This window comes from Telopea speciosissima, chromosome 1 (assembly GCF_018873765.1).
Source record: "Telopea speciosissima isolate NSW1024214 ecotype Mountain lineage chromosome 1, Tspe_v1, whole genome shotgun sequence".
Classification (NCBI taxonomy): Eukaryota; Viridiplantae; Streptophyta; class Magnoliopsida; order Proteales; family Proteaceae; genus Telopea; species Telopea speciosissima.
This window is the reverse complement of record NC_057916.1, coordinates 23,065,231-23,087,657: the sequence shown is the minus strand read 5'-3', so window position 1 is coordinate 23,087,657 and position 22,427 is coordinate 23,065,231. Positions and strand designations below refer to the sequence as shown.

The following is a 22,427-nucleotide window of genomic DNA, read 5'->3' as shown; positions in this document are numbered from 1 at the left end:
CGGGGGTGAGGGCTTACATTCCAGTGGAGAGACAAGTACCCCCTCCATGTAGCTGCTCTGTGCACTCCCTGATGTACAACCAATAGTAAGTGTCATTTTCCTCCGGCCGTCCTTTGCAACCCAATCCAGTAAGGTTGTAGGACCGTTGCTTTAATTAATAATATTTATTTCTGCAAAATCCGCACATACACCTTGTTATATTTCGGTCACCATTATACCAAAACTATCGGATTTCCACTTTCATTCCACATCAATCAGCCGAGTCATGTTGTGGACCCCACATGGGCCTATTGGCCACTTTAACTCATTTAAACCCTTAAAAAGCCAACCAAACGGAACCTAAAGAACTAAGCTTATAAATAAGGTTTAATTTTCCTTATAGGGACAACCAAACAAGCCTTAAGGGCTTAAGTATATAATTAGAGCTTTTGTTGAGAATTCATTTCTCACACCTATACTTGGAAATCAGAATTTTGCCTTAAAGAAGTGAAAGAGAAGAAGAGAAGGAAAGATAGGAGGAAACCTTATTGGATCGTTGTTGCTTAGCTAACTCTCTCAAGTCCAACCTAGGTAAGGACTCTAAGACTTAGTTTTTCTTATTGAATTCTTTGATTAATGATACAATTCAACCTTTTGGGTACTCTAGATCATGCATGCATGGTCTTATGAGCCAAGCATGAGATGGATCTAACCTATTTGGTTAGATACAAACTCCTAATTCTAGACTTCTTCTTTTCCTTATTAATCCCTTTGAATTCATGTAGTAATCTAATCCAATTCATCCTTGATCATGCATGCATGGTTTTGTCTTCCATGTTTGATCTGGATCAAACCCAAAGAGTATGATTCAAACTCATGAAACATCTAGAATCCACATAGAATCTGCCTAAGTTTAAGTTTAAACTCATCACTTTGTTTATTTCTTTAGAAGTTATAAATCTTGTTAAACCCATACAATTTAGGTTAATTTAGGGCCATATTATCATGCATGACCTTTCCCCTGGGTTAGAACCTATTTAATGGAGCTTCGTGCAAAAAATTCACTAATATTTTGGGCATTTTCGAGCCTGTTACCAGGACCGGATGGCTAGGCTTGGCCAGGTGTGGACGACTGGTCCAGTGGATGCTTGGCCATCTGGTTGGCCTGGAATGCTCTGTTTTTGGCCCTGTTTTGCTGTACTTGGTTCTAGACTCTTTGCAAACCTACCTGAACTCTGTACAACAAGTATAGGTGGAAACCCCTTTGGGGATTGACCCTACTAACCACATACATGACCTAAAAACCACATACATAATCAAATTTAATTGCAAGCCCTAACTAGCCTATGTGTAACCAACTTAGGAAAGTAACAATTCCAGGTGTGACTCAACGAAGAATTCAGAGCCTAACCTGAACTTACATAGCTCTCTCAACAAGGTGAGTGGGATGAACATTGTCTTGTTTTAAGGAATGTTTTTGCATTAGATTAGATCCTTTGATTGTTATTCATGCATAAAAACTATATAAAAATTCTTGCAATTAAAACCTGTTATGGATGGATGTGTATAGCTTAGTAATTCACTTGATGATTTAATATCCTAAGGAATGCATGTTGTAATTTAGTATGTATGCATGTATCTTAATCCTCTTATCTATTTATTTGAAAGTCTTGTTTATGTGAGATTATGCTTAATTCTTTTCTTTGATTTGTTATTGAAATATTCGAGATGTACTGCTAAATTTTTGTTATGTGGAGCTTTTATGAATGGCATTGAAATAGATAGATGTTGTAGTTGGCTTGGAAGTGAAAGGCATAGTGCGTCATAGTATGGGATGCGGGAGCGCCATGCACTTCATACTACACCATGTGGAATGCATTCGGCTAGGTATAACTATATCCCTATGCTACGAACCTTGCCAACAGGGGTTTAGGTGTTGGTGACCATAGATTTCTACTGTCTGAGGAGTGAGAAGGGCTGCTGAGTTCCAAGAGCACCAGGGTAGGGTTGGCTATGGCTATCGGGGTCTGCCAGATGGATGATTTACAATCCATTACCTAAGCGATTTCCAGTAACAATTGAGGTTGCAGCACGGTGAGGTGTAAAAGAAGTCGGGTATGTTTCCCAAGTTGTTACAATAGCATAAGACCTAGTGACTTAGACTTGATGTTTAGGTGGATAAAAAGTTAGAACTGAACCTCATGCATCTAGATCTCATTGTAATGTGTACGCTTGCGTGGTTTATTTTAATTCGTTGGGCTCAGTGGAGCTCACCCCGTGGATTTCCCCTCTTTTCTACATGATTGTGCAGGTGGAGATTACCCTGAGGGGGAGGATCCTATCAGACCAGGAGTTGATGGTGACTATGGTTATACGGATTTGGACCCCGAGAGCCATGATCCGTCTTGTAATTGTGCATACTGTGTTGCTGTTTGATGGGGTCTGATGGACCGGACGTCAAACACTTTTGATGTTTCTTTTTTTTGTTTTACCTTTTTGAGTAGATAGAAATTCTACTGTATAGGTCTTTTGAATTTTCCTTAGGTATTTCTTTTTGTGTAAATATCCTTCCGTATCTAAGATGTAAAGTCAACTTACGGACCTTGTGTATATAAAGTAACTTATCACCTAGACTCTGGATGGACTTGTAATTATATAAGTATCTAAGCTTTTCTTTATTGCTGCTTTTAATCTTGGTATTGTGATGGATGCTTGATATGGAGTACTATGTTTGTGATCCTGTAGTTGGGGTATCGGTCGACAACCGGTTACTCCGATCCACCCGGGGCAAGGTGTGACAATCTTCCCTACCAGAAGGTCGTCTAGTAATGGAGGGCAAGGCATTCCACACTTCAGTAATCAACGGGAGGACTGAGGAGGAAGCCAGAGGGGCCCAATCATCTAGAACAATGATACAAGCAACCATGGAATTCTTAGGAAGATTGGAGCTATAGATGACCCGAGGGGGAACTGAATGCAGGAGGATTCCCATAGGGTACTAATGGTCAAGCCAAAGGGAGGTGGAGGTGCATCATCAATTTGGGAAGAGATGGCTCCAAGGGCTAAGGGCCGAAGTTTCAGAATCTTGAGCCAAACACAAAAAGAATCAAAAGAGGTGAGGGCAATCCAAATGGAGTCGGAGCGGAGAAGTCCTGAGTAAACCCAATCAACCCAAATACTGTAGTTCTTAGAGACAATCTTTCAGATCAAATTGATAATACCCACTGAGTTAACTTCTTTGATTCTTCTCAGACCGAGACCACCCTCTTCTACAGGTAGACAGACAGAAGCTTAGCTGATGGGGTGAAGGAATTTGGTAGTATTATAGCCTTTCCACAAGAAGGCAGCCACGAGGGATTCCAAGTCTTTGATGGAGAGATGAGCTGCTGGTTAGTGCAATGCTAGAGACTCCTTGAAAGGACTTCAAGAGCTAGAGTGAGTAAATAAGGAGATAGGAGACATCCCTGATGAATTCCCACCGATAAAGAAAAATATCCTGCCAGGCTGCCATTTACCAAAACTGATAATTGAGGACTAGAGATACATAGGTGGATCTAATTGATGAAGGACTGAGGAAAAGCCATCTTGGACATAACCTTGGAGATCAAATCCCATTGTAAGGAGTCGAAGGCGTGGGATTTTCTATCAAGTCCTCTGACTATCTCATTGCACAAAAGGATATTGTCTGAGATGCTTCTACCAGCAATAAAGGCCGAGGCCGACTAATTATGACTGACAAGAGAGTCAACCACCAATTTTAACCTGTTGGCAAGAATCTTAGCAATAAACTGGTACAGGAGGTTGCACAGAGATATGGGCCTGCAATCTGACAGAGCTGAAGCACCCTCCTTGGGGATGAGGCAAATGAAGGTGTCATTGATTCCCTTGAGCTAGCTTGGATTGAAAAAGGAACTCTTGATGGCCTGGATGAGGTCATCTTTGAAAATGTCCCAAGAGGAGGGGAAGAAACCCATGCTAAACAAATCCGGACCAGGAGATCTGTTGGCCTTATGAGAGCGGACAGCAACAATGTTTTCATCTTCAGAGGGGATAGCCTGTAAGGCACTGGTGAGATGACTAGGAAAAAACTTGATGACCAGGTTGTCAGGGATGGAGCCATGGGGGTCAAAGGATGTTTGAACAGCTCCTTGAAATAATTCACAGCCTCATTTTTTATGTCCACACTGTGAAGAGAAGTGCCATCCAGAGCCACCAACATGGGGATGGATTTAGAGTTAGTCCTGGACTTCAAAGACCTGTGGAAGTAAGCTGAATTCAAATCACCAAGTTCCAACCACTTAATTCTGGACTTGTCTGAGGAAGCTTTCCTCTTGGGAAAGCAAAGAGGAGGGCTCCAAGCATAGAACTTTTTCTTCGTCTGTGAAAGGAATTTGCCTTTCACTGCTTTAAGATATTTTAGTTATTTAAAACATTCTTTCAACCACTGATACATTAGAACTTACTTTATCCTCCACATATAAACCCAAAGGATCTACTTTCCTCTTCCTTCTTCAGGGGACATTCTGAACAGTAACTTGTCCGATAATTCCTTAACTGAACTCTTTCTTTTTCTGTTAGAATCTTCTCCCCTGTTATTCTATTTTTTTCTTCAAAAGAGGCACACCGAGTGCACGAGGCTCCCACCACTGCTGGTTCTGGGGAGGGTCATAATGTATGCAGCCTTACCCCCGCTTTGCAGAGAGGTTATTTCCCGACTCGAACCCATGACCACTGGGTCATAATGGAGCAACCTTACTGTTGCCCCAAGGTCCACCCTCTAATTGTTTCTTCCCCTATCAATCATAAAAATATTTTAGTATGGAAATCGAGCTCCAAATCTTGCTTAGAGGTTGAGAAAATCTATATTATCTTCCTAAAACACTTGATATCTAACAAATGAATGTTGATGAGTCTCCTTAAAGGCTTTCACCACTGACTCCAGAAAATCCACTTCCACAATGACCACAACCATTTTAGCCCTTGTAACATGTCATGACCTTTATCCTTGTGGTCTCCCTTGTTGGTTGGGTGAATGAATGTATTTGAACTAGGCTTTCTCAGAGAGAGAGAGAGAGACAAGAAGAAGAAGAAGAAGACACAAAGATGGAATCTGAACATTGATGATGAAATTTTTGTCTCGTGTAGATTTCATAAGCATGAACACACACAAGTTTGTCAAAAGGACAGAGTAATTTTTCATGTATGCTTTTTCTAAGTGAAAATTTGTTTAAGTGTTCTAGTGTTTGGCTATAGATATTAAACAGTGTTTTCATAATTGTCAGGGCAATGCCTTGGCGTCCAGGTGCCCTGCTGGAAGGGCGCCTAGCAAAGTTGACTAATCCAACCCTAATTGATCAGTATAACCCATCAATTATATTTGTTACCTTTTAGCAGGATATTTTCATCATATTTTATCAAAATTCATCTCATTTGGTTTTATGAGATGAAATATTTATTGTGTCGTGTTCAGGTTGGGGTTTCTTTATCGCGTCATGTTCATATCAACCCATTTATTAAACAGGTTGTGTTTGGGCAAGTCATTTGTGTTACAAAAATGCCTTGACATGACATGGAACCAACAGAACACAGACCATAACTTTTAGTAATTACAACTTTTATTATTTTCAGCAATTTTCATTGTTCTACTTATATTAAGTTTGAAAATTACCATCTTTAGTCAGTTCAGCTTTTTGACTCGTGTCAAAAGTCTTAGTTCACTTGAAAATTAAAATTTTGAATCGGAATTGAGTTTCAATCTTAACAGTCTAAAGTTGGAGATGGATCTGTTGAATAAAAAGTTGAAACTTGTAGGGCTATTTTTGTGATATAGGAGAACCTAAGGTGTTGAAGATCTTGTTGCTTGTTTAATTTCTTCTGCTATTATATTTTCAGAGAATCTAGTCCAAATTGGCTGAGTTAATCTGGACACAACACTAATATTTAAGCTAATATTGACTACCACTTTTTTTTTTGTGGGGGGTGGGGTAGATAAGAGAATATATTACCAAGAGCAAGGAATCTACAAGCAACCCCAAAAGAGGGAGAAAAGGAAACAAAAACAACTGAAAATCCCTGCCCACAGCTAGGGGGAGGGAGCATCAAACAGAGTAAAAGGAAGGCCCCTGGAAACAACAAGAAGCCCGTTCCTTGGAGAGTCAATACAACGAGAAGGGGCTCCAGACAGCTTCCTTTAACATCAAGGCAATCGAATCCCAAACCTGCTGGAGGGTTCTGGATTTGGCAGTCTATTTTCTGAGGTTGTGCTCTATCCAGATGTGATAAATGGCGGCGTCCAAGGCTAGCTTTCCAACGATATCACAGACGGATTTACCGCTAAAGGACATGCCCACCCAATTCCATTCTCTATTGAAGGGACGAATCCTCCTCCTTTGAGGCCAACATTTTGCTAGCAACCCTTTCCAAAGAGTGAGGGAGAAAGGGCAACCAAAAAAGAGGTGATCTACATCTTCAGAAGAATTCCAACATAGGCAGGAGGAGGGGGTAACTTGAATATGCCTTTGAATGAGAAAAGCCTGAGAAGGAAGGGTCAAGGCCCGCTAGAAAATGAATCTGTGTGGATGTGCTTTTTGAAGCAAACAATATTGCACAAAGGAATTGAAGGAGTCCGAGACCGAATAAGATTCCATGCAGACTTGGAGCAGAACTGGCCCTAAAGTCGAAGCAGTCCAAACAACAAGGTCTCCATTCCCTCGGGATCTTCTTGGGATAGCCGGAAGGGCATCCCATACAGCAAGCAAGGAAGGAGAGGGAGAAGAGACCCAACCGGAGCGGAGGATGTCAGAAACCATGGATAGCCTATCAAAGCCAGAGGAATATCTGGATCTGTCACCAACAAAGTGGGTGAGAATCCCAAGGGAGTGCTAGTGATCCAACCATAGACGGGTATCAACATATACAAGATTTAATGACCCCAGAGGCCAAGTATTTGAGCTTCAAGATCTTGCTCCAAACCCAGGAAGCGTATGAAGGAATAGGGTCAGTCTAGATGGAATTATCCTGGAGAGCCCAAGAATAAACCCAGTTGACCCAAATGCTTTTCTTCTTGGCAGTGAGCTTCCAGATAAGCTTAAGGATCCCGGAAGAGTTTACAACTTTAATTCTTCTCACTCCCAATCCCCCTTCCTCTTTTGGGAGACAAACAGAAGCCCAGCTGATGGGGAGAAGAAAGCTAGAACAGTTAGAACCTTTCCAGAGGAAAGCACACATGAGAGACTCTAGTTTTTTAATGGTGCATTTAGAAAGCTCCAAGATGCCCGAACAATAGATGTAGAAGGACTGAAGCATAGATCTAATAAGCTCAAGGCACCCTGCATAAGAGAGGAGTTGACTCTTCCAAAATTGGAGCCGCTTGCGCATAAGGTCCAGAATTGGAGTGCAGTGGTGGGCAGACAGTTAGAGGGAATCAAGGGAAGCCCGAGGTACTTAACCGGAATGCTGCCCAAGGAGAACCCAAACAAGGCCAACAGATTGTGCTTTTGGCCTCCAAGACGCCAACCAAGAATAAGAATGACTTCTAATGATTTCATACAGCCCGGACATACTTTCAAAGTGGCATAGACAAGATAAGACAGTCCAATCGATGCAGGGTTGGCTTTGGAGAAGATCATGAGGTCATCTGCAAAGGCCAAATGGGAGAAAACCAAGAGTCTTGCATTTGGAAGAGGAAGATAAGATGCTTATCCATCTTTGCTTGAATGCTTCGGGAGAATACCTTGAAAGCAAGAGTAAAGATGTAAGGAGATAGAGGGCACCCCTGGGGAATGCCAACTTACGAACCAAAGCACCCATCAAGACTCCCCATTAATAAGCACTGAGAAGTGGGCTGAGGAGAGACAGTGGCTGATCCAGTTGACGAACACTGTGGGGAAGGACATCTTGAGCACATCTCAATGAAATCAAATCTCAGACAGTCAAAAGCTTTATCGATTCATAAAGGCAGCAGGTGGATGGCTTTTCCTCTCAAAGCCTATGACAATTTCATTGCAAAGGATGTTATCAGAGATGCTTCTACTCGGGATAAAAGCCGATGGGGGTCATTGACTAACACTATTCCTTTCAATTACAACAAACACAATAACAGAATGCTTAAAGCACCCACAGTAGTTTTAAAGATTTTGTCATAATAACCAAAAAAAAAAAGGAGAGGGGGTGGGGTAAGAAAAAAGCTCAACCAGGAAATTTTTCTCCCTATTCCCATTGGGTTGATTTTTAAGTTGGTTTTACTCGTAGGAATAACCCATAACAGCAGGTATATCACTGTTTAAGGAATCACAAGGTATTCATGGCATAAACATGGTGAAGCTTACAAATGGTGACGGCTTATCAAACGGTGGTAGTCTCGAAGCAAGGGGCCTAGCTCCCTTAGTGGTATAGCTCTTGGTGAAGACTTCTTCCAATGATCGCGAAGTGCCTGTACCGCCTCCACAAACACAGATCATAGTCAGAGAAAAATATCTGAGATGTCATAAGAATGTACCAAATGTAACAATATCAGAAACTAGTAACATAGTAATCACGCAAGAGAAGGAGAGAAGAAGATGGAGAGACTACCAAAGAGAATAGCAGAATCGATATCTCTGGCAGTCCTCCCTACCGCATATATATATATATATATATATATGTATTTATTTATTAATCAACTAAATACAATTAGACAAGGACTAAAAGTCCTTGTGTAGAAGAAGTCTCAAGATAGAAATCTAAACTAACTATAGAAGTCTAGCCTAACTAGAAAAGAATAAAGTAAACCAAAACAAAGAGATAATAACCAATCAAGATAGGGACACTCCCCCTATTGTGGTACACATAAACAATGTACCCCCATAGTACATATGGTACCAACTTTAACACCAAACTTGACACTATTTTTTCTGACCCATTAATTAATGGATACTCTTCTTTAGTCGAAATTAGAGATGATTCATGTGACCCTCAATATGAATCCAGATACTATAAAAATATTTCTAAGTTACCTGATGTGTCATCTCTTCTTTAGCAGACACCCTTTCTCCAGTCAACCTTGATGATAGTTCAAGAAATTCTTTGTCCTCTGATTCATCTATGATCTCAAGCTCAGGAGTGGAAGGTGAAACCGAAAATTCTAATCTTTTTTGCAATTCTTCAATTGGAGATTCTTCTTTTTGGTTTTCCTGCAACAGATAGATGTTCAGAATGCACTGGTATCTTATCTTCCATTACGACATCCTGTAGACTTCCTAAATCTCCCAGGAGTGGAAATAACCATATCTTCAAAATAGGTAACCAGATCAGGTTCCTCTTTGAGATCTCTAAGGCATCAGTAAATGGCAGTTACAACAGAAGCACATAGCAAGGACACTTCATTTTTCAAAATTCAGACAATGCTATAGTAGTTTTGAACAGTAGGTGATAGCCATTTGTGTGTGTCACGGGCAAGCTGGTGGGGGGAGCAAATTTTTGAAGTTATATATAACATATACAATAATTTATGTGGCATTGGTGGGGGGTAGAGCCTGCAGCCATAAATATCCCCCCCCCCCCCAAAAAAAAGGGTCATTTCCCCCAAAACAATTTATACATGTAAATGTCATATACAATAATATATGAAGGAATAGTCTTTCTCTACATCACCAACCTAGAAATGCATTTCTAGACAGAAGATCAATAATAGGAATTTATTTTGGCATAGTGAAGCCTAATCTGAAGAATATGACCCTTGGATAAATACCAACTGGACCAGCAGTCGAGCCGAAACCACCCTTTTTTTTCCTAGGTTTGGTTTATAGGTATACAACTGTCTTGGCTGAAAACTAGTATCAAAAGGGGCGGCTTTTAGTAACACATTCAGTTCTTGAGAACTGGCCAATTCGGTTTCCAGTTTCCCTAGTTTAAAAAATGAATACAGAATCATGTGTAAGAAGATTTGTACCCACAACCATTGCACCACGGAGTTACTTATTGCTTAACCCTTTTTCCCTCTTTCATTTTCCCCAGACTTTTAATTGTGTTCTTAAAACATGGTCTGACCAGCCAAAACTGGCACTGGGTCCCTTTTCAGTTCAATGCCTAGTTTGATTTAAAAAACAAAAGAGCCGGAATATACTAAAAGCAATTTTAGGGTAACAAAACTAGTATACCATATTAGTACCCACACCCAAAAAAAAAGTAGTTGGCATGGACAGGAATTTTTCCTGATAGCTCTAGTAACAGTAGGAATTTTGCCCCCCCCCCAACAAAAAAATCCTGGCTTTGCCTGATGTTAGTGTCCTCGTAACTTATCATCCTAGGCATATGCATAAGACACAAGCTAAAGTTATTATAAACTCCTAAAATGTTCTTTTCCTTTTCCTTCTTTATATTTTAATTTTCCTCCAACCATTTATCAGTATGTCTTTGGTTCTATTAGGTTGAGACGTTACATTCCCCTAATGCTAAACTAAATAAGAAGTTTTATGTTGAATGGAAAAAACCCCTTTGGCCTATTGACATGCACTTTATGACAGGGTTGAAGATTCGTAATGCATCCAGATGATTACCTTAGATCCAGATTTGAATGAAGTGCTTGAAGCTGATACATCCTTGCCTTCAGGAAGACTTCCGGGAGAAGATGCTGGCAATCGCTTCGCAATTGGATCATCTGTAACTCATGAAGAGAATCATAAGCAAGCAATTAAGGGAAGGTCAAATTTGAAAAGCCAGGAAGTCATTCCCAAAGTAAGCCCAAAAGGCTAGAAAATGTTGAGAATTTTAAGATCCTGTTGTCTGGTATCTATGCTAGTCCTTCATATATACCTAGGCTAGAGTTTGGAAGTCAACAACCCTGAATAATAAGGTGCTAATAGACATTGGTGCATGAAGGGTAAGAAAACCTTTAATTCCTGGAGCTAATGGACCCAACAACCCTTTTCACAATTAATCACAGCAATTGCAGAGTCTCACAGGTTCAGTCATTAACTGACTAGAAATCAAAGAAAGCCCAAATGGGCTTGGAATGAATTCTAGTAAGATGATAAACTGCAATATGAGGTCAGCAAACTAAGTCTTGATCCAATTAGATTTTGTGGGTTAAACAGTTCAGAGATTTTGGAAGAAGGCAGCACCATGATAGATTGATTCAAAGGATCGATACAAGGCAACAAGGTCTGCTAACCCACAAAACTACATATCAGAAGTCAAACACAAAATAGGGTATTTTCCAGATTGATTCACAGAATTTCAATTTTCATATATTCACACATTATAATCAATCAATTAATCATAAAGACTCAAAACCCACAAATCTAAAATTGTCGAACCTATATTTGATGATCCAGATCAAAGAAAGATAAATCAATTGTTGAGTGCGGAAATATTTACATTTGTGTAGCTGAGTCAACCAACTAATTTGGGCTTTATAACAGTCTATTACAACTTAAACCTATCAACTAAAATCTGAAAGCCTAATAAACTTTAAATATACAATCTGCCATACTTAGACCTCCTATTCTTAACTATTATGCTAGCCCAAGGACTGGTGTAATTGGAAATACTCTCATGTGAGGAGCAAGTAGAACCAAGATGTATCCCAATAGCAATACAACTCCCCAAGGCATGTGGGTTTGCATCACATTTTCTATCAGTATCAAGAGTGGGTTATTTTCTTGTCTTTTGTTTTTTTTTTTTGTCTCTCAAGCCTCACTGAATATCCTTCTCTCCATACATCCAAGATTACAATTACAAAAAAATGTTTGTATATGATTCATTTCTGGTCGGCCTTTATCTCTGAGAATCCATTTGTCTTTATTATGGAAGGCCTCGGAACTTCATTCATTGACTTGGCCTGACTTTTGGCCTTCACATAGTAATGAGATGACTGTTGCAATGAGTAGGAATTCATGAATAATTTGCATATTGATCATGAATTAATTTATTTTTGAGGGGGAAAAAAAATGAAAACAGCTTCTGTTTTCCATTCAATTGACAAAGATTCAGAGTTTTGTCAAGAGTGAATTATTTGCACATTTATTCAGTAGCTGAATAACACGTTATGAGAGATGTAAATTTGCATTTCGAGGGGGGGGGGAACAAAGGAATTAAATTTCACTGTGTTTTCGGTCTCAACTGAGCCCTAAACCCTCTCTGCCTAGCAGGTTCATACCCATAGTCCTCCTTCATTGCCTGTCACTTCAGTGCTAGCCACAAATTTTAACAGCTGATGCATAGAAAATGTTTTATTGATTGATTTGAGTTTGTATTCAGATTATTAAAAAGGCTTTCACAATTTATCAAAGGATTTTAGTCTACAGTTGAGTTCGCCTGAAACTGGATTAAAGACAAAGGGATGCCAGTGTTTGTAGAAGGTTCATTCAACTGTGGGTCCCCTCTCACCTTGGCTAGAAGTTTTACTCTCATATTGTTTGGCATCCACAATCCACCATGCCTTGAGAATCTCCAGTTGTAATCGGTCTAATTTCTTGTGAGAGTTATTGATTCACCCCCTTGAAGAACTAGGTAGCTTTACATCATTCAAATTTTAATTTTAATACTTTCATACAAAAATCTGTAAGGAAATACTTTCCCGACTTTTCTTGGATTTTTAACATTGATTGAACTGTTGAGGTCTTTAGATGTTGATATAGGGTGTTAGGTTGTATTGATTTGGGTCAATTGGTTTTTCATGACAAGAAAAACAAAACATTGTTATAGTGGCCTAGTGGGGAACTTCAAAACCAATATCTACGAACCATCCAGAGATTAACTTGCTCAAATGGGTGGGGGCAGTCCAACCTATCAAACTAAACACTTTGATCTTATTTTTTAATGGGATTGACTGGATTTGTCCACTGAGGGGGCATGGAGTTATGGACCAACAAACGATCTGATGTCGGATCTGGTACCTGAGATGGTAACCAAACCAAACAGGTTACGCATATTTGTCAAGTAATTTTTATTTCCAACTAAGCATTACAGAATAAATATGTATAAATAACAACAGGAATGGTCGAAGCTATATTTTTTGTTGAAACTCCAGGGCAAGTAACTTCATCTCATTGACAAACAGAGTATATGAATTGCTTCCTTCAGTTTTATTCCTAAAGCTCTCTAGTCTCTTAATCCAAATCTGTCCTTCAACAGACCATCTCACCACATGGGTCGATATGTTTCTCCTGTCCGCTATTTTCCAATTCGTTATATTTATATATATATATATATATTTGGACTACCTTGGCTTCCTCCTTCAGTCTACCCTTGGAACCAGAATAAGATCCCAACATTTTGAGTTTGTCAGAACTTTAAACCATGTTAAGAATTTCACTCTATTTTGGGTCGCTTGGGTTTCCCAAAAAAAAAGATGGTTGACTCATGAATGGTTGGTATGCTGTGTTGTCAAAGAATGTTAAGATCTTCTGGGTAATGCTTCCTTTCATTATTAGGTGCAATCAACGGAAGGAGATGAATAAAAATATTTTTGAGGGCTGCGTTTTAGTGCCTGGATCCGTTCATTGCTTAGGGAATTGCTGTTTTCTTGGTCCTGTCTTCCAATGCTTGCTCTACTAGGAGAAGTCTGGAAGGAGTAAAAACATAAATATTTTCAAAGATGAGTTGCCAGGTGCCTAGTGTGGTGTATTGTGTCAGGTAATTGTTTCTTTCTCGGTACTCAGTTCTTAAGTAGTTTGCAAGAATTTGAGGAAAAGAGGGCATTCATTTTATGGATATTTGGTCTAACGCAGAGAAACCAAAAAATCAAACCCACAATAAAAACATGTAGTTTGCAAGTCTTTTTTTTTTTTCTTTTTTTTTCTTTTTTTTTTTTGGGGGGGGGGGGGGGGGGAGATAGAGTTTGAGGACATTCGTTTTATGGATATTTGGTTTAACAGAGACTAACCAAAGAATCGAACCCACAATAAAAACGAGTACCTTCTGGAACTAACCACCACAGATCACCAAATGTGTATTTCCCATCAAAGCCGCCAAATAAGAGATAGCGTGAACCAATGCAAGTCATTGAATGGTAAGCTCGGGCCGGAGGGGGTTCATTGCTAGTAGGTAAGCGCTTCCACTGCACAGATACTGAGTAAAAACCAACTAAGACCATAGGGGAAAAAATTAAAGTGACAAAGTGAGAAAAATAAACTTCATGACAGGAATAAAAAATAGAAAGTAGAGGGCATGACTATGTGTTCGACTATTACATTTTAATATACTATTTTTAAAAGATGGCTGGACAGGACACCACATTTTCATCCAAATCTAATAATTAGTAAATGAATTCATGTTCTAGTTGTGTAAGAGGAGTCAGCAACATGCCATATTAGTTTCCAGATAAAGTTTGGGAAAGACTATGTTTCAATTATCTTTTCGTTGTTGCACATCCACCAAACATTCTCAGGAAACTGGAGCACCAACTTGAAAAAAGAGACGACTTTCTTCATAATATATATATATATATAAATAATGATTTACATATACATATACATATGGATAGAAAAGAGTGATGTACAAATTCCAAAAAGGAGAAAATAGCTAGAAGATCCAATGACAATAAAATACAAAAGATCCAATCAACCCCCACTTTACATCACAAAAGCAAATTACTCCTAAAACACAATCTACCATGAATAATGCCTAATTAGCTAGATCATCTGCCATCTAATTGTAATTGATAGTGCTCAGATTCCATTGGAACTTGTTGTTCAACCAAGAAGCCATAAGCTGAATGTTTATCATGAGAAGCTCCATGGCCACTTGAAGTGTTTTTTCTTTTACCCAAGATAAAATGTGCCTATTTATGGTGCTTGCATTAATCGACGCTTCTAAATTTTAGTGTTGACAAAACCCCATCTGTTCCTCAGAAGGGTTATTCATCCTATACCAACGAGGATTTCGCCTCATGTTGACTCTTAAAAAATGATCTCTATAAATTGGAATAGGAAAGGGTTGTTTGACACAGGCCATTGGGCCCATATTTAGAATCGTTACAAGAAACAAAAGGCTCTCATGAATAACAAAATTATAGAAAATAATAATCAACAACAACAGAGGGAGATTCCCCCAGCCACCAAGTGCTGTAGATCGAAGCATGAAAAAGAGAAGAGGCAGGAATTACTGTTCACGTGAACAGTATCACGGCCCATATTGCCTTGATGAGAATCTTTCTAGAAGACCCAAGTTGAAGACTAAAGCACTGTTTATATGAACAGTGTCAAAGCCAATATTTCCCTTGTTTGGGATTGATTTTTAGAAGATCTTGTGGGCCCATCAAGTGGAGGAATTTTTTATCCTAATGCTGCCATAGTTCAGTTTCTATTTTTAGTTTATATTAGGTAGTTTCTAATTTGGTTATCTTTGCAAGTTTAGAAGGCTGAGTTATAAAGCCTTTAGTAGTTTCTAATTCCATTCAGTTTCTATTTCCATTAGTTACTATTTTCATTAGTTTCTATTTTTTAAACAGTTGCTAAGTTTTACTTTCTATTTTTGTAGCCTAGCCTCTGTCTATATAAAGGCAGCTATTGTAATTGATTGACACAGAATGAATGACTGAAGTTTTGAGGTATTTTTGCACTCGATTATGGGAGAATATCCTTGTTCCAACAGCTGGGAAAGCTGTGGGTGAGAGACCCAGGCTGAGAAAGCCATTCCCCTACCCCCTTTCTTCTATCTTCTTCTCCTATCTTCTCCCTGTTCTGCTTAATCTCCTTTAGTACTGCTGCTTCTGTTTCTCTGTTGATCAATACCAGTGCCGTGAAGACCAATCGAAGGCTGCGATCATCCCCAAAATTCAAAGCTGCTGTTGCTGCTACTTCCATTCAATTGGAGACTGTTGCTGTTCCTGGGAGTTGTCTTGCTGCTGCAACATCTGAGTTGGATATCCTCACAACCCTTCATCAAAGCTGCTTGGTTTTGGAGCATAAAACCACACCATCTACCACTCCACTCAATCCCAGTTCTGGCCTATTCTGCTGGCTGGACTGTTCCATAGCCATAACCTTCTATTTTCAATCCCCTTTCATAACTCCACTTTTGTTCATCGAAATCACATCCCTCGGTCGGTCGGTTGGCCCACCTAACAAATGATGAGATTCTCGATCGATTTGATCGAATTTTGAAAAGTCTCACTATTCAGAAAAGTGAAGATCGAAACTTCATGTTCTCGCCTCCCCCGTACGGGCTAAACTTGCAGCAGAACTCCATCTCAACAAGCCCTACATTCGATCCCAAGTTTGGTGTTCTAAATTCCATTGGTATGGGAGATCTGTCCTAACCTTCTATTTTGGGATTTCCTTCATAACTCCCTTGTTAACCATCAGAAGTGGCTGAGATTTGGAACACAAGACCTAACCAGCCCCTGCTCCACTCGACCTAAGCTTGGTGACCTTCTGTTGGCTGGTTTGGTTCTTATTTACTAAGTTACTATAAACAAGAAAGAATTTAGAGCTCAATGCTTGGATGTATTAATGAACACCCAAGCCCCTTTATTTATAATAGAAGAGGGGAGAGAAAAATTACATAATTGTCCCCACATAGCCGACTCTATTTAATTAGAGTCGGTCGGTTATAGTGGAAACTAACCAAGACGACTAAAATAAACCCCCACGGCACTTAATACAATATTTTAACACTCCCCCTCAAGTTGGAGCATAAATATCAAACATGCCCAAAATAGGATGAAAGGCTTTCCCACTTAACCCTTTAGTGAACACATCAGCCAATTGATCAGCAGACTTCACAAAAGGGACACAGATCAGTCCTTCTTCCAGCTTCTCTTTGATGAAGTGCCTACCAACCTCCACATGTTTGGTACGATCATGCTGAACCGGATTGTGAGAAATGCTTAAAGCAGCCTTGTTGTCACAATACAACATCATAGGGAGACGGACAGGAACACCAAGATCTTGTAATAAGTCTCTAAGCCTCAACAGCTCACAAATGCCCTGTGCCATGGCACGAAACTTTGCTTCAGCACTGGATCTTGCCACCATGTTCTGTTTCTTGCTACGCCAAGTGACAAGATTCCACCTACAAAGGACCAATAACCAGATATGGACTTTCTATCAGAAGATCCAACCTAATCAGCATCAGTATACGCTTCAACTCGTAGATGGCCATGAGGAGATAAAAGAATTCATTTTCCCGGGGCTGACTTCAAATAAAGAAGAATACAAAGAACAACATCTATATGAGAGGAATAAGGATCATGCATGAACTGACTTACCAAACTCACGACAATGGCTATGTTTGGCCATGTATGAGAGAGGTAAATAAGTTTTCCTACCAGCCGCTAGTAGCGACCTTTGTCAACTGGTTCACCCTCTTTTTCCTTGAGTCTTGTTGTAGCCTCCATAGGTGTATCAGCAGGGTGACACCCCAACAACCCGGTCTCAGATAATAGATTTGGGATATACTTCCTTTGAGAAAGAAAGATGCCCTTTGAAGATCATGCAACCTCTATCCCTAAAAAGTACTTCGGATTTCCCAGATCCTTTATTTCAAATTCATGGCCAAGGAAAGTCTTCAACTTGTTGATCTCATCACCATCATTTCCAATTACTACAATATCATCCACATAGACTATGAGAATGGTTATTTTACCATCATTCCTTTTGAAAAACAAAGTATGGTCAGCATTACTCTGCTTATATCCCACAGAAACCATAGCCTTATGAAATCTTCCAAACCAAGCACGAGGTGATTGCTTTAGCCCATATAAAGCACACTTCAACTTACATACCTTGTCGCTGGTTTTGTCACATAAGAACCCAGGTAGAATGTCCATATATACCTCCTCTTCAAGCTCTCCATGGAGAAAGGCATTTTTCAAATCCAACTATTGTAAATCCCATCCCAGATTTACAGCACAAGATAGTAGCACTCTTACAGTGTTTAGTTTAGCAATAGAAGCAAAGGTCTCCTGGTAGCCAATCCCATATGACTGAGTGAACCCCTTTGCCACCAACCGTGCCTTATATCGATCCACAGTGCCATCAACTTTCTGTTTCACCACAAACACCCATTTACATTCAACAGATCTTTTCCCTGGAGGAAGAACCACAAGATCCCATGTATCATTTTTTTGTAAGGCTCTCATTTCTTCCATCATTGGTGCCTTCCACTTTATCTATAAGAGCTTCCTGTCAATTCTGAGGAATACGAACAGAAAAAAGAGAAGAAACAAAAGCACGACAAGATGGAGAAAGGAAATTATAGGAGACAACATGAGATATAGGATGTTGAGTACAAGTCCTAGTACTTTTGTGAAGAGCAATAGGTAACTCAAGAGAAGGAGTTTTACCTGAAGTGGGAGAATGATCTAAATCCAGAGTCGGTAACTGAATGGGTACCGGTGCTGCAGTGGATGGAAGTTGCTTGTATTTGGAACATCCTCTCTAATATGTTTGGAGATTTAAGTCATTAATTCTCCTCTGAAATTCTCCAATGGTTTTCTAGATTGGAGTGAGCTCCCCCTGAACAGGAATTGTGTCATTACCAGTATCCAAGGTCGCCCCCTGTATGGGATCCTCTTTGATAGATGGCATATGAGGGACAGTAGTGGGTTCAAGTTGGTTATACACGGGAGCCTCAAGAGGGAGAGGGGCCCCAAGATTCAACACCTCTTCACTGGAATTCTCCCCCAGAAGAGGTGGAGTGGGATAATAGGACAGGGTTTCATGGAAAAGAACATCTACACTCACCATGGTACGACAGTGGGTGGATGGTAACATTTATAACCCTTCTGGGAGGGAGAATAACCCAAAAAAATGCACCGAAGGCCACGAGGCTCAAGTTTACTAAGGGACCGAGTATCCCTAGCATAACAAACACAATCAAAAACCTTATGGGGAACTATAAAGGCTGAGGAGCCATTTAGAAGGGCAATTGGGGTACATGAGTCAAGAACTCAGGTAGACATCCTGTTACTAAGGTATGCAGCACTAAGAATAGCATCCCCCCAATATTGGGGAGGAACATTACGAGCAAACATAAGTGCCCTAGCCACCTCTTTTATTCTTTCAGCTACTCGATTCTGGGCAGGTGTATCAACACAACTGGTCTGGTAGAGGATACCATGGGCAGCAAGGTAGTTTTGGAACTGACATTGTTACTGCTCAAAATTTTGAGAGTGGCATTGAATTAGGTCTGAACCAACTTATGAAAATGCTAAAAAAAAGAGAAAACATCACTTTTATTATGCATCAAATACACCCAGGTACTCCTAAAGTGACAATCAATAAAGGAAACAAACCAACGATGGCCAGAAAGAGAAGGTTTCCGACTAGGACCCCCCACATCAGTATGAACCAGATTAAAAAGGGAAAGACTTCTTTTATTAGAAATAGAATAAGTTAAACGAGTATGTTTGACCAGAACACAAGCATCTCAAAAAAAATCATCCTTATTACATTGTTTAACTAATGCTGGAAATAAATGAGATAAATTTCCTAAAGGGGAGTGACCTAATCGATTATGTAATTGTTGAAATTCAGAAGAGACCAATGAAGTTTGATGAATGAGAGATGGCGGTGTTGGTGAAGGACAGAAGGAGGACAACCATCATCAAGCAAATACAATCCACCATGCACTTTACCCCATCCAATCGTCGCCCCAGTTGCCACATCCTGAAAAACACAGTAGGAAAGGAAAAAAATCACTTTACGATTCAAGTCACGAGTAAGACTACTAATGGACAAAAGGTTAGTAGTAAAATTAGGTTTATGTAAAATAGAGGATAAAGTGATAGAAGGAGAGTAACTGATAGAGCCTTTCCCAGAGATAGAGGAGAGAGAGAGAGAACCATCAGCCACCCGAATTTTGTCTTTCCCAGAAGTGGGTGAATAGGGATAAAAGAGGCTAGAGGATCCTGTCATATGATCAGTGGCACCAGAGTCTATGATCCAAGGTGTGGAGACTACTGATGCAAAATGACTAGCAAACGAAATACCTGAATGGGCAAAATGGGAATCTGAAGAGGCAGATTGATTGGCAAGAGTTGATGTAGTAGATGCAGCAGAAGCCTGTAACATACGATGGAATGCCTGAAGTTCATCTTGGGGGAGACCAGTGTCAATAGTAAAAGCTGTGGGAATAGTCTCAATATGATTGGCTTTGTTTTTCGATTTCCCACGAGTAGCACGCTTGGCCTCAAAATCAGTTGGTTTACCATGAAACGTCCAACAAGTGGCTTTGGTGTGATAGGGTTTGTTACAGTGTTCACACCTCACAGTCCCTTTAGAAGAATCACTAGGAGCAGCAAATATGGGAGCAGCAATGGCAACAGTCTGTAAAGCAGATCGGTCAGTGATGGGAGTATGTAACATGGCTGCCCTACGATTTTCTTTAGAAAGAACTAAGGCATAGGACTGCTCCAAGGTAGGGAATGGAACTCTGCCCAAACCTAAACTCGAATCTGGTCATATTCAACATTTAAACCAGCCAGGAAGTCATAAACCCGAATCTTGTCAACATGCTTGCAATAGGCAGCAATATCGGTTGCATTAGCGGGCTGATAATCAGTGTAGTGGTACAGATGTTGCCATAGACCATGATTCAAGAACTCATCTGGAGTACAGGTTTTGACCTAGCCAAAAAGCGAGTTGGGCTGAGATCAAGATCTCAACTAGTTGGGGTTTTTTTTTTTTTTTTTTTTTTTTTTTTTTTTTTTGAACTCGACGGCTGGTTTCGGTGGGTTTTAGACCTAGTTTGGACATAAAAGTTGGTTTCGGTGGGTTTTAAACTAGAAAACAGCTAATAAGATGGAATCTAATGAATTAAAATATAATCAACTTAGCGAAGCAGATTAATCAAGCTATCATAACAAATAAACTAAGATTCAGCTAATAATATGGGATATAACCACTTTAGACAACATGACATGAAATAAACATGTACAAATATGTATAAGGGTTGACATAACTAAGATTCAGATAATAATATGGGATATAACCACTTTAGACAACATGACATAAAATAAACATGTACAAATATGTATAAGGGTTGACATAAAATAAACCTTCGTTTGCAAATGTCCAACCTTAAATATTCAACCTTTAATTTCTTACAAACTCACCTCTGTCTAAAACAATGCAATCATTGTGATAGATGTCATATCGACTCAACCAACCTCCAGTTCCATGCCCCCCAAATAACAAGAGCTGCAAGAGCACATTGGAATAATCTTATTCATTATGAACCAAATTACAATGAAAATAGTAGTAAGAAAAAATTTGAATAATAGCAAAAGTAAACTTCAAGTAGACAATTATAGATTGTTTGTTGGCAGAGCTAATACAAAAATACACAAGAAGGATCCTTCCAAGTCTGAAAGGCATTCCATAAAATCTACTTGAAATTCAAATTAAGTATCTAGTCAATAAGCCCCTCAATAATACAGGAACAAATCATGACAATTACCAGTAAAACCTTCTCCATCTTGTTTTTATCTTTCTTTTTTCAATTGAAATAAATTTTAAAAATCTTAACCTTCCCATGCCCAAAAATGACACATGGCAGGCAGGAAACAGGGAACCTAACAACTTTACAGACTGCTTTTTATTTTATTTTTTTCATTAAAGCTTTTGGTCTAGTCCTTGTTTAAACCAGACTGGTCCTCTTTTCAGCTTCTGCTTCCCATCCTCCATCCCCTTTTCTTCATCCTCCAATAGTGGAGCTCCATAATATGGGCTTACGAGTTATGACCATTGTCAAAAGATCACTACCAAGTACCAAGGCACCAACTACTCTCTCAAGTCTCAACCAAGTTACCAAGTAAAACTGGACTGTAATATCTTTCTTCATTCCTTCTCCTTTTCTTGTCCTTCCTTTTTTGGGTTTTCCCCCTCCCTCTTAAATCTTCTTTAAAGTTCCAACCTTGGTTTTCAAATGTCTCTACTATGATGCATCATGCAATCAGCTGTGGATTGTTGGGATCATCGGTTTCAGTTGAATAGGACGGAAGAATTCAATCAATACTTCACAGACAGAGATAACAGAGATAAGGCATTAGTGTATAAAGAATAAAAGATTATTTCATAAGTGGTACAAAATATTTTAGTTGCTTAAATTCCTAATGTTTTTGTCTGACTCAACATTTGAAGATTTTTAGGAAATAAATTCTTAATAATCAGAGAATAGTACTCCAAAAAATAAGAAGCTACAACTAGTGTTTTGCAGAACCATTGCAAATCAATTTGAGTGCTTTTTTTACAAACGGAGGTGAGCCTACTCTAACGTTAAGTGTCCTTCAAAAATATGTTTTAAGGAGCAACCTATCCCATAAGATAAAACAAATATGTAAATACAAAGAAATGAAGGGTGATCAGATTCTATTTTGTACTGTATTTGAAATGAATCTTGTCTATTCCGATCCTTCAACTCCAGGGTGCTTCGCTCCTCTTTTGTTTGTTGAATTAGAAAGAACGGGACCAGCAATCAAACTACAGCGCTACCGCGGTTCCTTCTGTTTTGCTCAATCTCCA

General features: G+C 39.4%; 1 protein-coding gene across 2 annotated transcripts in view; it reads right to left on the bottom strand.

Annotated features, from left to right (window-relative positions):
* LOC122645514 (protein GLUTELIN PRECURSOR ACCUMULATION 3) overlaps positions 1 to 22,427 on the bottom strand; it is a 48,930-nt gene that overhangs the window by 2,754 nt on the left and 23,749 nt on the right. The window contains exons 10-14 of one of the 2 annotated variants that reach the window (XM_043838827.1): positions 21,020 to 21,104; positions 13,876 to 14,028; positions 10,515 to 10,615; positions 8,973 to 9,149; positions 8,307 to 8,419 (exon numbers count right to left, since the gene is read on the bottom strand). In XM_043838827.1, coding sequence (XP_043694762.1) covers positions 8,307 to 8,419; positions 8,973 to 9,149; positions 10,515 to 10,615; positions 13,876 to 14,028; positions 21,020 to 21,104 — 629 coding nt within the window. The remainder of the gene's footprint in view (positions 1 to 8,306; positions 8,420 to 8,972; positions 9,150 to 10,514; positions 10,616 to 13,875; positions 14,029 to 21,019; positions 21,105 to 22,427) is intronic. The other variant, XM_043838834.1, reaches the window with a different exon arrangement.